The sequence below is a fragment of the Saccoglossus kowalevskii genome, chromosome 19, assembly GCF_978046115.1.
Source record: "Saccoglossus kowalevskii chromosome 19, keSacKowa6.1, whole genome shotgun sequence".
NCBI classification, from domain to species: domain Eukaryota; kingdom Metazoa; phylum Hemichordata; class Enteropneusta; family Harrimaniidae; genus Saccoglossus; species Saccoglossus kowalevskii.
The window spans coordinates 33,394,673-33,411,229 of NC_140659.1; the positions used below are offsets into that span (position 1 = coordinate 33,394,673).

Here is a 16,557-nt window from a genome sequence, read left to right on the forward strand (position 1 = left end):
GGGCATGTGTTAATGTCAGTAAACTGGTCTGATAATCAGTGATGTGATATTGGGCAGGTGTTAATGTCAGTGAACTGGTCTGATAATCAGTGATGTGAAATTGGGCGGGTGTTGATGTCAGTGAACTGGTCTGATAATCAGTGATGTGATATTGGGCATGTGTTCATGTCAGTGAAGTGGTCTGATAATCAGTGATGTGATATTGGGCATGTGTTAATGTCAGTAAACTGGTCTGATAATCAGTGATGTGATATTGGGCATGTGTTAATGTCAGTGAACTGGTCTGATAATCAGTGATGTGATATTGGGCATGTGTTAATGTCAGTAAACTGGTCTGATAATCAGTGATGTGATATTGGGCATGTATTAATGTCAGTAAACTGGTCCGATAATCAGTGATGTGATATTGGGCATGTGTTAATGTCAGTTTTCTGGTCTGATAATCAGTGATGTGATATTGGGCAGGTGTTAATGTCAGTGAACTGGTCTGATAATCAGTGATGTGATATTGGGCAGGTGTTAATGTCAGTAAACTGGTCCGATAATTAGTGATGTGATATTGGGCATTTGTTAATGTCAGTGAACTGGTCCGATAATCAGTGATGTGATATTGGGCATGTGTTAATGTCAGTAAACTGGTCTGATAATCAGTGATGTGATATTGGGCATGTGTTAATGTCAGTAAACTGGTCCGATAATTAGTGATGTGATATTTTATATTTTACAGATTTTGAAAGTACAAAACCCAGTCAAATAGGTGAGCAAGCTACTGGTGAAAGTGATGTGACATTAGTAGATGATATTGAGTCCAAAAATTCATCTTGCACAGAAGAGCTATTCTCTCTTTCTGATTTTTCAACTTCAAATGTTGCAGGCAGTCCTTCATATTCTCCGTTACTAAATAGTTACTCCTTAGATGACAGTGATGAAGATCTACCAGATTTTAACATCAATGGATGATTTTCACAATACTAATATTTAACACATTTCCATTATATCGTACGCCTTTGATACATGATGTTTATTTGTGGAAGAAGAAATCATCTCCACATGCATACCCCCGGTAGTTTTTAGGCATTTGCGTAGAACTGGATTTAGATATACGATGTCATTTTAAATATTACTCTGGTAAATAACTATTACTTTAAAAAAATCAAATTCCAAACCATGCAAAACTGAACAGATTGTCATGCACTATATGGACAGTGAGCCCTCAATTTCTTCCAAACTGTACAATTTTAAAATGGTGTGAATTTATAAATGGTATTCCTATGACAGGACCCTTATGCACACTATTGTACACTATTTCTTTTTTAATGGTCGCTGGTAGTTGTCAGTCTCTTCAATTTAAATTTTGTGTAAATATGCAAAATGGTTTAATCATTGTAGTAGTGTTTTTTGATGTGTATTTTACAGTGCATTATTGATGTTTAGTGGGCTAATTTTTGAATAGAATACATTATCTTGATGTAATTTTATTTAATTTCAAAGTTGAAAATAAATCACTGTCCTAAAGTTGTGTTGTTTTGTAAACATATGAAGTAATGTTGTCCCTGTTGCAAGTGTAATATGGATGTCGTCTTTGTGACCAGGTAAATCGTTTCTGCATGAATTGAGTGAATAACTGACTGTACTAGTATCAACAAAAATCAGATTTATTAAATGACTAAATTTGCAATATTTGTAAGTAAAGTGTTTAATTTTTATGGCATTACTCAATGACACTTGCAATGTATTCATGGTGGGGAAATTAGAGAATGAAGCACAAGTCAAACATGAACTTGTACAAAGAAGTGACAAACTTGTTTACATGCACCCATAATTGTAATGTTGTGCAAGCTAATATGCACCCAATTTGAAAATGATGACCATATACATGTAGAAAATTAAAATATTAGAAAATGGGATCGAGAATTGAATCCTGAATTATTCAAATTCGATCACAACTCATTTCGAGCACCAATAATAAGCTGCAAAACATAGAGCAGTTGTAACAAAATTGAGAATTAGCGCCCATAGTTTAGAAATAGAGAAAGGACAATACCAAAAAATTCCTTGCAGTGGCAGAAAGTGCACTGCTTGCGACCAAAATGAGATTGAATACGAAATGAGCTTCATAATTGAATGCATGCTGTATGAAAATGAAAGAACTGAAATATGGAAGGAAATCAGTTTAATACATTTGCAACAACATAAATACCAATTGATTACAACAAGCAATAACAGCCAAAAAATAACAAAACTAGCAAGCTACATCTAATTGTTTCAGTGCCAAGCATTACAAAAAAATACCAGCTATTTCTCTTTTTTTTAAATCCTTTTCTATTTTGCTACTTCCTCAATTTTTTGTTTTTGTTGTAATTTCCAAATCAAAATAAGGATATGATAAATGATGCAATAAAGATTATTCTTATTGTCAACATAAAAAAACAAAAAAATCCATTAAAAGACTTGATTGTAAACTTTATTGATAGCCACATATATTTTGACAAATGTACAAATTTGTTAGCACTGCTATTGTGAAGTTATCAGCCCATGTTTTTTATATCTGATGGAACAATGCTGGATATGGCAAGACAGCTGGGTGTGGTTCTCTACCTCCAGGAGGCGCTCTCACATCAATATCAATTCCCTTCACTCGTAATCGAGCTAAGCTGGCTTCATTTATATCACGGCAATCTGAAACTTCTAGTTTACGTAATTTGGGGCAACAATCGCCTAGTAATCTGAAATAACAAAAATATAAATATTGGTACAGAAAATTGGGGTGAGGACATTTGCTAAGGTGATGAAATGGTTAAATGTCTGAAACTCACTTCTCAAACATTCTCATCTACTTCACTTCAAACATCAGGTTGTATCTCTGACCACTATGCCTATTATGTAGGTGTGAATTCTGGATTACACTGGTGCTATGCTTGCCACAGCAGACTTTGCTGGTAGTTTATTACCTGCTTTGTATGTTTTCGTAATGTCATTCTTGTGTCGAACACACAGATGCAGATTTAGCCTTTCTAGCCAGATCGTCATCGTTTCTGTTCAAATCAGTCAATTTGTGGACGAGTTACGGCATTTTAAATTTTTCCTACTTTCATCTACGAAATTTATAAATGCATGATAAGCAAATTTAAAGTAATATTTCTCATTATTCCCAGATTTGTCAAATAGCAGCGTTGACAGTGTTCTTTTTTTGCGGATGCTTCGTATTTTTTGTGGATAGATTTATTTAAAAAGTTGATATGCTCACACAACTATTAAAGTAATTGAAGTCATTTAATATTCACTACAAAGCTGATAATTATCTCTGTTCTCATTTTTTGTATAATTACAGAAACATGGAAAATAAACATAGAAATTTGTGGAGATTATTTAAAGGGGAGCAAAGGTGTGGCTTTTGACACTCTGTACATGAAATTTGAGATCTATGAATGAATTCTGTTGATAAAAACAACTTGTATGTGCTGCGAAATGCCCTAAATATCGGGTATAAAACGGGCTGTGAAGCAGACAAACGCCCGCTTTGCTTGGCGTCATTTCGCCTCTAGAGGGCCAGTCAGATGATGTCAGCAGTGAACATTGATAACTGAACCCATTCATGCTAGTACGTCAATCCCATAGAAATGCTACTATGAAAGACCTTGTTAACTGACCACTTAAAAGTTGAAACATGGAGAGGTGTTGTGTTATGAATGCCACAACGATTCATGTTATGTTTCTCGAAATCCCAAATAAAAATTTGCGTTGCTGGTTGCGAGAAATCGGCGGAAGAACTAACCTGAAAGTGAAGACACATACAGCGTTCTGGCTATTGTAAACAGTGAGTAAATAAATATTGTTTCTTTCACTATCTCATTTTTCGTAATTTTTTCAAACTGCAGTACACCTAAGTCGTAAAAAATACAAAGTATGTCCCGACACAACAGTTGGGACGCAAGACATGCTCATTCTGCCTTAAACAATGCCTGTTTGGGTCCCGCTTATTGCCTTTCACGCTCGGTTGTGTCAGGATACAAGCACAAGCTGAGATACTGCCTGTACCTCCACCACCAGGGCTAGGGTCAAGTGTGTCCCATTCTCCTAGTGATCTCTCCTTTAGAGGGTCAGTGGGGGGACAACTCACATCAGTGGGAAAGGGAGCATCCACTTTTTTAATAAAGGGGGCTCTATCCCTGGAACGGATCGCCTTACGCGTCCTCTTCCATACCCCCCCCCAGGCTCGGGCTAACCAGGCATTGTTTCCTGCGTCTTTCCAAGCCGTGCAGAGTGCCCCCACTTATGACTCTGCGAGGGGACTCCAGTGTTGGTACCCCTGTACAGGGCGGTATGCAACCCTCTTATGGGGTGCAGCTACCATTTCTCCAACAGGAGGGGGGGTGAGCGCTTTGTCGTTTCTCGTCTCATCTTTGTCGGGGCAGTCACAGGATACCCAACCAACCGGAGCCCAGCTGTCCCTTACTAATATGCAGTTAAGGTTGCAGCTTGTGAACCAGGCAGTGATGGCCGCGAGACTTGTACGCCCGTTGGCCAACTCCCCTGAGTGCCTCGTGTGACCCAGGCTATGGAGGAGGCTCAGAGGGTGATGGAGGGGTGATTGGTACCCTTCGGGAGAAAAGGACAAACAGCTTAAACCTGGTTTTGGAGCGGTCACGTCCAATGCCTTCCGTTGGGTGAATCGATATCCCATTGGGGCTATATGAACCGATGATAGGTTCCGGTGTTGGACACTCACGTGGTACCACAGTCTCTCCATAGGTTCCCTGTCCTTATCCCGGTACCCATACTTTTGTTATGGCGGGTAGTGCAGATCGAGAAGGCCACGTTGCGTGGTCATTTGACCGGCACCAATGCCTACTAGTGCATAGGGCTTTACGGGCGGAACTTAGACCCATCAAGTTTATAGAATGGGCTGCTTTAGTGTTAGAGCGTCAGCTCAACAGCAAACCTCGATCCTCGGGCAGATGGGCCAGTCCCTGGCGACGCAGAGAGTCGCTATGTGTGATATCTTGTAAGTCCATACTGCCCTCTTGACAGGAGCGGTTTCGACTGAGCGTGAGGCAGTTCTGGGTCTGTGCGCCTATCCTAATCCGTGACCGGCTATTTAGTGGACGGTTAGTGGATGCGGTGAATGGTTTGGCGGTTGCTGAGGATCAGCGTATCCAATTTAAGCAATTGTCCCTGTTGGCCAATGTAGCTAGTCCTTCTTGTCAATGGTTCTAACTAAAACTACAAGGCAGCCCAGGCAGTAAGTCCTCCGCTCTGAGCCACAACCAGCGAGGATCAAAGCGCTCATAGTCTCCTTCGAAGGGGCAGAAAAAGACTAGTAGCGGGAAGCGTCAGAGAAAGCCCAAGAAACGTTGTGGTGTTGGTGGTGGGTGTTCTGACACTTCTGGGGACCAGGGGGCCGCGAAGTCTCTTTGAAGGTTCGCCGGCTGCCTGGACATGGATGGTGGTACGACTCCGGGTCTCCCTCCCCAGAGTCCTCGGGCTCAGTCTCCCCCTCTTCGTCCTAACATACTGGAGGCTGGAGTTCGGGTAGCACTAGCTCCGAATCCCCGTCCGCTCCTTCCAATGGGATCGTGCCTTATGTAGCACATACCAGCTTGGCGCAGGGTATCAGATTCCTCTTCAGTCTCCTCCTCCTCTGAGTCCTCACCCTCCCTCAGGTCTTTTGTCGAGGGATGAGGTCAAGGCGGGGACGATCCGACAGGAAGTAGCAAGCCCCGTATTTATTGCCAGGGTTCTTTCCCACATCTTCCTTGTTCCCAAGAGTTGGGGGGGGGGTGGCGTCCAGTTCTAGACTTCAGTCGCCTGAACGGGTTTGTGGAACTTAAGCGCTTCCGGATAGAAACACCAGCGGGCATCGCTGGATATGAGCGACGCTTACCTCCACATTATGATTCACCACTCATGCAGCCGGTATCTCAGATTCCCATCTGAGGGCAAAGTTTACCGCCTTTATTTTCGGTCTGTGCACGGCACCGTATGTCTTCACCAGTGTGCTAAGACAGGTGACCCAGCTGCTACACTGGTCGTCTGCCTATCCGAACCCACATCTTGACGACTGGTTATTACACAACTGAGACAGGGAGGCTTTAGTGGAGCACGTGCTTTTGACGCAGATTCTCCTCCATGAGTTGGCCTTTTCAATAAATATTGCCAAGTCCAACCCAATACTATCCTACAGCCTGGTTTTTCTGGGTATGCAGTTCGACATGGATCAAGGGCTTGTTCACCCTCGCAGGAGCGATGCAACTCTCTTGTAGAGTTCACCAGCCAACTCCTGTCGTCGGGATTGGTGTCGATACACGAACTGATGACTTCAGTTCGTCGTCTGCCTCTCCGGTCTCATCCAATTCAGAGGTGCTTACAGGATCCACATGCGAAACCTGACGTTCAGGGGTTCGATCATCGGACCAAGCAATGACTGCCCTCCTTTGGCGGAACGACACATGGTACTTGGAAACAGGAACTCTCCTAGATCCGACGACTCCCTCGCTGACTCTCATTACAGATGCGTCGCCCCAGGGATGGGGCTGTCCGCATATTTAGGCCGCCACATCTATTGGTTGGAGTTGCAGACCGTCCTACTGTCTGAAATTTTTCAGGGAGTCGCACACCATCACAGAGTCCTGCTTTGGACAGACAACACCTTAGTAGTGTCAAGGAAAGGAGGGACACGTTCCCCCATGTTGTCAAAGCTAGCGGAGGAGATTCTCCTTTGGTGCCTGGATAACCCGGTTGAGCTATCGGCTTACCACCTCCCAGGGATACGCAACAGTGCTGTAGACGCCCTCTCGAGACGTATCCAGTTCCAGAACACCGAGTGGCAGACCACCCCCCTCCCTAATGGGTGGCGGACCTGCAGTTTTGTCTCTGGGATGGGCCCCAGATAGTTCTGTTTGCCAATCACTGGAATGCCAAGCTCCCGGCGTACGTGTCACTCCTCTCAGAGACGAGCGCTTTCGCCATGGACGCTCTATCCATCTATGCTTACGCTGTTCTACCCTTCCAAGTGGGAGCCAAGTGTTGGAGAAGTTGTGACTCAAGCCCACCTGTCTTCTGACTTGGGTGGCGCCCAATTGACCTGTGAAGGTCTGGCTCCCAATGTTGCTGGAACTTCCAGTTGAGTCGCCGAATCTCCCGGATCTGTTGTCCCAGCCGGACGGCACTCTACCGATGAGCCCGCTCTATTCCATATTCACGCGTGGAGGCTGTCAATAAACCAAGCACTAGGCTTTTCTGCAAAGTTGTCCAAGTTCCTCGCTTTGGCACAGTCGGACGGCACCAGACATTTGTATGAATCCAGATGGAGACCGTACATTGATTGGTGTTACGGAAGCTAATCCTCCTGACTGGTACTTGTTGTTGGTCTAATGGCGTTACGACCCCCCCTGGAGCCTATGGATAAGGCGAACACGAAGTATGTCACTATGTAAACAGTTTTTTCTTTTGGCTTGAGCGTCAGTCGCTTACCCTGGAGACAGGTGATGTTTTGTTGACGATTGGGCCAAAATCGTCTACAGTATTGAAGCCGTAGCTGTAAACATTCATCAAAATGTATCAACATTCTGTACATTATACAATAACTCTTTATTAAAGTGATTGAGCTGATTTGGACTGGAATAAAATATTTTTTATTTGGAACACATCGCAATTGATCAGGAAATATTTGTTTGCTCCAGTTTTCTGCGTCGATGCCGTGGGCTGGTGACCGTTATACAATTGTTTACAGTGTTCTAATCATTACGATTTACTTATTTGTTTGCTTCCATTCTAGATAATTATGCTCAGTGTTTGATGTTAAATTGAAGTGATGACTGTATAAACGAACTTTGGCTGGCGAAGATTTATCAGGAAGTGTACATATTTGTTAGAAGTGAAACAAAATATTCAATGTAATGAAAAAAATTGTAAAATGCTGTGGAATTTCTTTTGTAAAAAAAAATATACTAGCAATTTTCTATTAATGGTTTATTCAAGTGAGCAAAATATAATGTACAGAAAGATTGCACGTAGAGTATCGCTACACTGAAAAGTAAGCAACCGACAGCCTGTATAAAAGAGGGCTGTGATTGGCTGTTACTTACGCGAGATTTGAACGGGACTTACATAGGCGTCGGATCAGATGTATGTAGGGCGAAATTAAAAAAAAATCTCAAAATCAAAGTAAAGTAATAAAATAAAAAGGCATTAATAACAAAAGTAATAAAAAATAAAATTAAAATAAGTTTATAGCCAAAATAATTAAAGCCTGTACACTACATCAGATTTTAATCAGATTGCCTCCTTTGCTTGACGCTGCCGGTTTTGTTTGGCGCTATCAAACCCCAGCAATACACTGCTTTGATGCATTAAAATTGTTGGGACCCTATTTCATTGTTCAGTCGACCGGCATTAGTAAGCCTCCCCATATTGGGGGGTCTACTTTCGAGGCACTCAGTCCCTGAAAGTCGCCTAAGTGGTTTTATCCTGGGCCAAGACTCTTTGTTAGTGAGTAGTTTTGATTTCTCTCAGTTTTTTGACCTTTTTTTTTTTGTGTTGAAAAATATACATTTCAGCTGTCGGAGCTTCCCTACCTCCCTCACTAGTAATAAATGGAATTTATTATTTCCACGGTCTTTCTGGTAGGTGATGTAGTAAACTATTAGGGTTGTAAAAACCTGTTTGTTTACTTAATCATACCTACCAGAAAGTCTGTAGAAAAACGCCCACCTCACCACAAGCTTTCGGCAGCCCGTTGGTGCAGCGGAAACGTTTGTGAGAATGATTGGATCAGGCCTCACGAGCATCCTGATAGTGACCCCTTAGGAGAAGCCTGTAGTTAATCTGTAGTTAAGCCTAACGAGTAATAAATGGAATTTATTATTTTCATGGACTTTCTGGTAGGTATGATTAGGTACAGAAACGGGTTTGGACAACCCTAATAGTTTAGTACAAGCGATCATATATTTGTATTAAAACACACTAGTCAAAATAAATACATTTACGCCTGCTTCATAGATTTCGAAACGGCATTTGATTCAATTTGGCGTCAAGGTCTTTTGTACAAACTCTTAAAAAATTGTATTTCAGGAAAATTTCACAAAATCATCCAATCAATCTGCACTACTAGTAGCTCATCGAGTTGTATAAAATTAAAATTAAAAAATGGCTTAACAGAAGCATTCCCATTCCAAAGAGGCGTCCAACAAGTCCATTACTATTTAATATATGTCAACGATATTGAAGAATATTTAGAAAATTCAAACACTGATTCTCCTTCTTTACTAAATAGTAATCTTCCCTGCCAGATGATCTACTTCTGTTATCTAAATCAAACACAGGTCTTCAAAATGCTTTAAACTTTAGGTATTTATTGTGAAAAATGGCAACATATCATCAACATATCAATATAACCAAAGTTATTATATTCAATATAACAGGAAAAACTCACCAAGCATAAATTTCATATTAATAATGTTGAACATGAAACAGTTTCTAATTATTCTTACCTGGGAGTCAAATTAAGTAGTTCAGGCAAGCTCCATACAGCACAAGATGATTTAGCAAATACAATGTAGGGCTTTGAAAGCATATTTTAAAATAAAACAACTTTTACACAGTGACATTTATATCCCTGTCAAAACATATCTAATCAAAGAAAGCTTAGAAAGAACTCCCGTGTGCTGTGAGTATTGGAGACACATTAAAATTAATTCAAAATTTAAGATTTGCTTTTCAAACGAGAAGCTTGGCAACTAATTTTTGTCTATTTGAGATGCATAACATGAAAAAAATGTGATTCACATTATCAAAATTTATTATACATACAGAAAATACATTTGATTTTTCATTCATGGTTTTTAGTCTAATTTATTCTAGAGCACCTCTGCGATGAATTCAATTTAAATCTGATTTTTTTAGATGGACTAATAATAGATAATCAATATGCATGTTTATCAACATTAAACTAATCATGTCTGTGGATTACCTCAATGAACCAAATTAATTATTATACAAATTAAGCAATTATTATGCATAGATTTAGGTTGCATATTGTCTCAGGGTGCACATGTACAAAGTTTCATTATAATGTGATGATTAATCCTACCTAAATTAGTGGAAAGCGAAAAGTAAATTATTATGCAAATTAGGTAATTATTATAGATGTATACAAATCTAAAACTAATTAGATCATCACATTGTGTTAGTGTACATACGTACCAAGATTCATTGTTAAGATAAGTACTGTCACAGACCATCTATGTACGAAGTTTCATTGAAATTTGATTATAACCAAATATTATGATTTATTGTGCAAATTAGGTAATTAATATGATCTGATTATAATTCAAAACTGAGTGGGTCTGTGCATTGTTCTGGAGCATCAATGTACCAAGTTTCATTGAAATGGAATAATTAGTACATGTGATATCAGTGTAAAAGATGAAAATTGGCTAATTATGCAAATTAGATAATTAATATGCACTAATTTTAACCTAAAACTAATCAGGTCTGTGCATTGTCCTAGAAAATCTATTTACCAAGATTCATTGAAATGGGATAATTAGATAATTAGTCAGTGTAAAAGCCAAAAATTAACTAATTATAGTTGTTTAATATGCACACAATTTTACTTAAAATTAATCAGGTCTTTGGATTGTTCTAGAGCATCTATGTACCAAGTTTCATTGAAAAGTAATGAAGTACCGGTAATAGTGCTTGAAATATCAAAAGCTGAACATTAGGTAATTAATATTTCACATATGTTTATCGTCCTATGTATCTATGTAAGTTTCATTGAAATGTGATGATTAGTACTTAAGATATCAGTGGAAAAGACAAAAATTGACTAATCATTATGCAAATAAGGTTAATTATATGCATGGATTTTTACCCAAAACTAATCACATCTGTACATTAGTCCAGAGCATCTATGTACCAAGTTTTATCAAAACTAATGAATGGCTCTTTAGATATCAGTGGAACAGTAAAGGAACAGCTGAAAATTTTCAACCAAAACCTAATCAAATATGCACATTAGCCCAGAGCATCTACATTGTATACACCAAGTTTCATTAAAAACCAACATACGGTTCTTGAGATATCAGTGGAATGGACAGGCACACATACAGACAGGGTAACTGTTTGTGTGACTATTATAAAACCAGTTTTACTGTACTGCACTGAGATCTGGTCAAGCAACAATATTAAATCAAAACAAAATATTTTCAACAACAATAACCCAGCAGAAAAAATACACATTAAATTTCTCTTAAAAGTAAATTGCAAATCATCTAACATAGCATGCCTGATGGAGTTGGGTCGCTACCCTCTCACTGTTACTAGTACAATTCAGATGGTAAAATATTGGATAAAAATATCACAGAAGCCAGAATACACTCTTCTAAATGAGGCATATAGACTAGGTATCACTCTAGACAAAGCTGGCACACCAAACTGGGTGTCAAGCATCAAACAAACTTTAAATTTGGTAAACAAGGATGACATCTGGAAAAACCACACTCCTAAAACTATTAACAAACTTATTACCACAGTCAAGGAGAACATAAAACAGACATTTCAAAGTCACTGTGATAACTTTCTATTCGATGACAAAAAGGGAGGCAACCATAGAAACAAACTACGCACTTACAGATGCATTAAAGAGAAAGTTATCTTGAAATAGTCAAAAATCCATTCCATAGGTCAGCATTGACAAAATTAAGGATAAGTGCACATACTCCACAAATTGAGAAAGGCAGATACACAAACCACGCCTTACAAGATAGAAAATGTCAAATTTGCCAGAATGGAGAGATTGAGGATGAAAAACATTTCCTCCTAACGTGATCACACTATGATGCATTAAGACAAGACAGCCTAAACAAATGTTTTGCAACACCGACCAATCAAAACAAGCAAGAAAAACTAGTAAATATACTTAAAACAAAAGACAAAAACATGTTAATTAATTTAGCCAAATTTGTATACCAAGGCTTCTTAATGAGAGAAAACTAAATTAAATCTAATAAAAAAAAATGTTTTTGCTTTGTTTTGTGTTTTTGTTCTCTAATGTTCAACATTTAACTTTATTGTATCACGAACAATATCTGAATTAAGGTTACATTTATCAATAAAGATTATTATTATTATTACACATCGGTATGTCACGGGATGTACACCAATCTCACCCCCAATACATTCAATTTCACTGAAAATGGAGAACCTACCTTTGCAAACACGTCTGTTATGCTGCCTTCTTGAAGTTCCTGCAATCAAATATGGCTACTACTTCTTCTACTAACTAGTGAAGGAAACCACTGAGCCGAACAAAATATAAACAGTAATATAATAACTTACAGATCTAATCTAAGGCAAAATACTTTATTTTAGCTGGAATTTATATTCACTGAAAAGACTTTTTGGGTGTTTTGTATGGAATTTATTTTGATTGATTTAAGACGAGTTGAAAGTAAAATATAGGAAACAAGCCATGCATGGCACAGTCCCCGTTAGTTATCAAATTTAAAATATATAGTTTTGTTTATAGTAATATAGCAGGAATATAACCATGTCAGGAATATGATTTTTTTAACATTAAAATGATTGAAATTTGTATCTGATCGTCAAACAAGTACTTGTCCATATTGAGAGAAATTGCTCTGGAACAGCATTCAAAATCAGCCATTTTGAATACATGTATATATATAACATGATGTATAACGAATATATAAAATTTGAATATAATCAGTCAAAGCATTCAAGAGATATGGCTCTAGAAGCCCAATCATTAAAACAAAATGGCCGCCAGACAGCCATTTTGAATCCGATCTGAAAAATAAATGATGTGCATCAGGAACCTGTAATGTCTGATATATGTACCAAGTTTGAACGAAATCCATCCATAAATGCCAGAAATGCTTGATATTTGATGATTGTTTAGCACAAAAAAGGCCACCATTTGGTCATTTTAAATAGGATCGTCAAACCAATATATCTGTCTATCTATGACATGATGTATAATGAATATTTAAAATTTGAACATAATCAGTGAAACCAAGTCAGAGATATGGCACGAGAACCACATTCATTAATACAAAATGGCCGCCAGTCGGCCATTTTGAATCTTATCTGAAAAACAAAATTATTTGCATCAAGGTCCCATAATGTCTAATGTATATACCAAGTTTGAACAAAACCCATCAGTAAACAGCCGAGAAATGCTTGATTTTGATGATTTTAGCACAAAAATGGCCGTTATTCGGCCATCTTGAATCAGATCGTGAAACAAATTGATGTGCATATGTATAATATCATGTATGGTGTATGTGTAAAGTTTGATTGTGATTGGTCAAGGCATTTCTAAGATACAGGTCCGGACGCACGCACACACGGAGGTCAAAACATAAGTCCCCGTTTTCGGACTGCGTCCGAACGGGAACTAAAAAGGTATACTCTCTGGATTCTATTTTAACTAAATCATTCCTTCAGCGAAAATAAAGTATTTTGCAGTAATTAATTTATTCTGAGTATGCGCAGTTGTTCTGTCAATGTTGCTGGGAGAGGTAATTTTTGATGAAAATCATGAAAAATATCCACTTAGGATTTTCAGATCTGGAAAAAAAATTGTTGCATGGTCAAAAGATTATTGTTCATCAACCTGCTTTCATTGATATCTGCTGCAGAATTTCTGAAACAATTTTGAAGACGGTAAATTAAAAACCCGAATTAGTAGTCCCTTTTCCAGGCTGCACCTGAATGGGGAATAATAAAGCACAGTGCCTCTATTTGTGAATAAAGCTTAAAATAAAACTTACCGTATGACTGAATTTGTAATCCTCCAACAACCCTGAATATTAAGATGTTCAAAAGCAGAACAAGTTCTTGCCAGCATGTCGATTACAACATTTGTTATGCCATATATTTTTGCTAAAGAAAGATATTTCAGTCCAGGATGAGATATTATTAATACCAAGATAGTTTCATCATCAAGTTCCCAGCAGCTTGTCAAGTCAACATATTGTAGACACTCACAGTTCATTGCGAGGACAGCCAAAGCTGGAGCCTGCACCCAGTGGCATCCATGCACAGAAATGTAACGCACAACTGATGTGATGTGATATTGGGCGTGTGTTAATGTCAGTGAACTGGTCTGATAATCAGTGATGTGATATTGGGCAGGTGTTAATGTCAGTGAACTGGTTTGATAATCAGTGATGTGATAATGGGCATGTGTTAATGTCAGTGAACTGGTCTGATAATCAGTGATGTGATATTGGGCGTGTGTTAATGTCAGTGAACTGGTCTGATAATCAGTGATGTGATATTGGGCAGGTGTTAATGTCAGTGAACTGGTCTGATAATCAGTGATGTGATATTGGGCAGGTGTTAATGTCAGTGAACTGGTCTGATCATCAGTGATGTGATATTGGGCAGGTGTTAATGTCAGTGAACTGGTCTGATAATCAGTGATGTGATATTGGGCGTGTGTTAATGTCAGTGAACTGGTCTGATAATCAGTGATGTGATATTGGGCGTGTGTTAATGTCAGTGAACTGGTCTGATAATCAGTGATGTGATATTGGGCAGGTGTTAATGTCAGTGAACTGGTCTGATAATCAGTGATGTGATATTGGGCAGGTGTTAATGTCAGTGAACTGGTCTGATCATCAGTGATGTGATATTGGGCAGGTGTTAATGTCAGTGAACTGGTCTGATAATCAGTGATGTGATATTGGGCAGGTGTTAATGTCAGTGAACTGGTCGATAATCATTGATGTGAAATTGGGCAGGTGTTAATGTCTATAAACTGGTCTGATAATCAGTGATGTGATATTGGGCAGGTGTTAATGTCAGTGAACTGGTCTGATAATCAGTGATGTGATATTGGGCGGGTGTTAATGTCAGTGAACTGGTCTGATCAACAGTGATGTGATATTGGGCAGGTGTTAATGTCAGTGAACTGGTCTGATAATCAGTGATGTGAAATTGGGCAGGTGTTAATGTCAGTAAACTGGTCTGATAATCAGTGATGTGATATTGGGCAGGTGTTAATGTCAGTGAACTGGTCTGATAATCAGTGATGTGATATTGGGCAGGTGTTAATGTCAGTGAACTCGTCTGATCATCAGTGATGTGATATTGGGCAGGTGTTAATGTCAGAGAACTGGTCTGATCATCAGTGATGTGATATTGGGCAGGTGTTAATGTCAGTGAACTGGTCTGATAATCAGTGATGTGATATTGGGCAGGTGTTAATGTCAGTGAACTGGTCGATAATCAGTGATGTGAAATTGGGCAGGTGTTAATGTCTATAAACTGGTCTGATAATCAGTGATGTGATATTGGGCAGGTGTTAATGTCAGTGAACTGGTCTGATAATCAGTGATGTGATATTGGGCGGGTGTTAATGTCAGTGAAGTGGTCTGATAATCAGTGATGTGATATTGGGCATGTGTTAATGTCAGTGAACTGGTCTGATCATCAGTGATGTGATATTGGGCAGGTGTTAATGTCAGTGAACTGGTCTGATAATCAGTGATGTGAAATTGGGCAGGTGTTAATGTCAGTAAACTGGTCTGATAATCAGTGATGTGATATTGGGCTGGTGTTAATGTCAGTGAACTGGCCTGATCATCAGTGATGTGATATTGGGCAGGTGTTAATGTCAGTGAACTGGTCTGATAATCAGTGATGTGATATTGGGCATGTGTTAATGTCAGTGAAGTGGTCTGATAATCAGTGATGTGATATTGGGCATGTGTTAATGTCAGTGAACTGGTCTGATAATCAGTGATGTGAAATTGGGCAGGTGTTAATGTCAGTAAACTGGTCTGATAATCAGTGATGTGATATTGGGCATGTGTTAATATCAGTGAACTGGTCTGATCATCAGTGATGTGATATTGGGCATGTGTTAATGTCAGTGAACTGGTCTGATAATCAGTGATGTGAAATTGGGCATGTGTTAATGTCAGTAAACTGGTCTGATAATCAGTGATGTGATATTGGGCAGGTGTTAATGTCAGTGAACTGGTCTGATCATCAGTGATGTGATATTGTGCAGGTGTTAATGTCAGTGAACTGGTCTGATAATCAGTGATGTGATATTGGGCATGTGTTAATGTCAGTGAACTGGTCTGATAATCAGTGATGTGATATTGGGCATGTGTTAATGTCAGTGAACTGGTCTGATAATCAGTGATGTGAAATTGGGCAGGTGTTAATGTCAGTAAACTGGTCTGATAATCAGTGATGTGATATTGGGCATGTGTTAATGTCAGTAAACTGGTCTGATAATCAGTGATGTGATATTGGGCAGGTGTTAATGTCAGTAAACTGGTCTGATAATCAGTGACCTAATATTGGGCAGGTGTTAATGTCAGTGAACTGGTCTGATAATCAGTGATGTGATATTCGGCATGTGTTAATGTCAGTAAACTGGTCTGCTAATCAGTGATGTGATATTGGGCATGTGTTAATGTCAGTAAACTGGTCTGATAATCACTGATGTGATATTGGGCATGTGATAATGTCAGTAAACTGGTTCGATAATCAGTGATGTGAAATTGGGCA

General features: G+C 38.9%; 2 protein-coding genes across 2 annotated transcripts in view; one reads left to right on the forward strand and one right to left on the reverse strand.

The window, feature by feature from the left end:
* Positions 1–1,515, forward strand: part of LOC144344195 (5'-3' DNA helicase ZGRF1-like) — a 48,091-nt gene extending 46,576 nt beyond the window's left edge. Inside the window, exon 12 of the mRNA XM_085493797.1 lies at positions 728–1,515. Within this exon, the coding sequence (XP_085349923.1) occupies positions 728–960 (233 nt within the window). The 3' untranslated portion in view covers positions 961–1,515. The remainder of the gene's footprint in view (positions 1–727) is intronic.
* A 693-nt stretch (positions 1,516–2,208) lies between these two features.
* LOC102808527 (uncharacterized) lies at positions 2,209–14,070 on the reverse strand. The gene is made up of 2 exons (XM_006817194.3): positions 13,800–14,070; positions 2,209–2,726 (listed from the first exon to the last, which is right to left on the reverse strand). Exons 1-2 carry the CDS (start codon positions 14,021–14,023, stop codon positions 2,543–2,545), a joined length of 408 nt encoding a protein of 135 aa, XP_006817257.1. The 5' UTR covers positions 14,024–14,070; the 3' UTR covers positions 2,209–2,542.
* Positions 14,071–16,557: the final 2,487 nt, after the last annotated feature.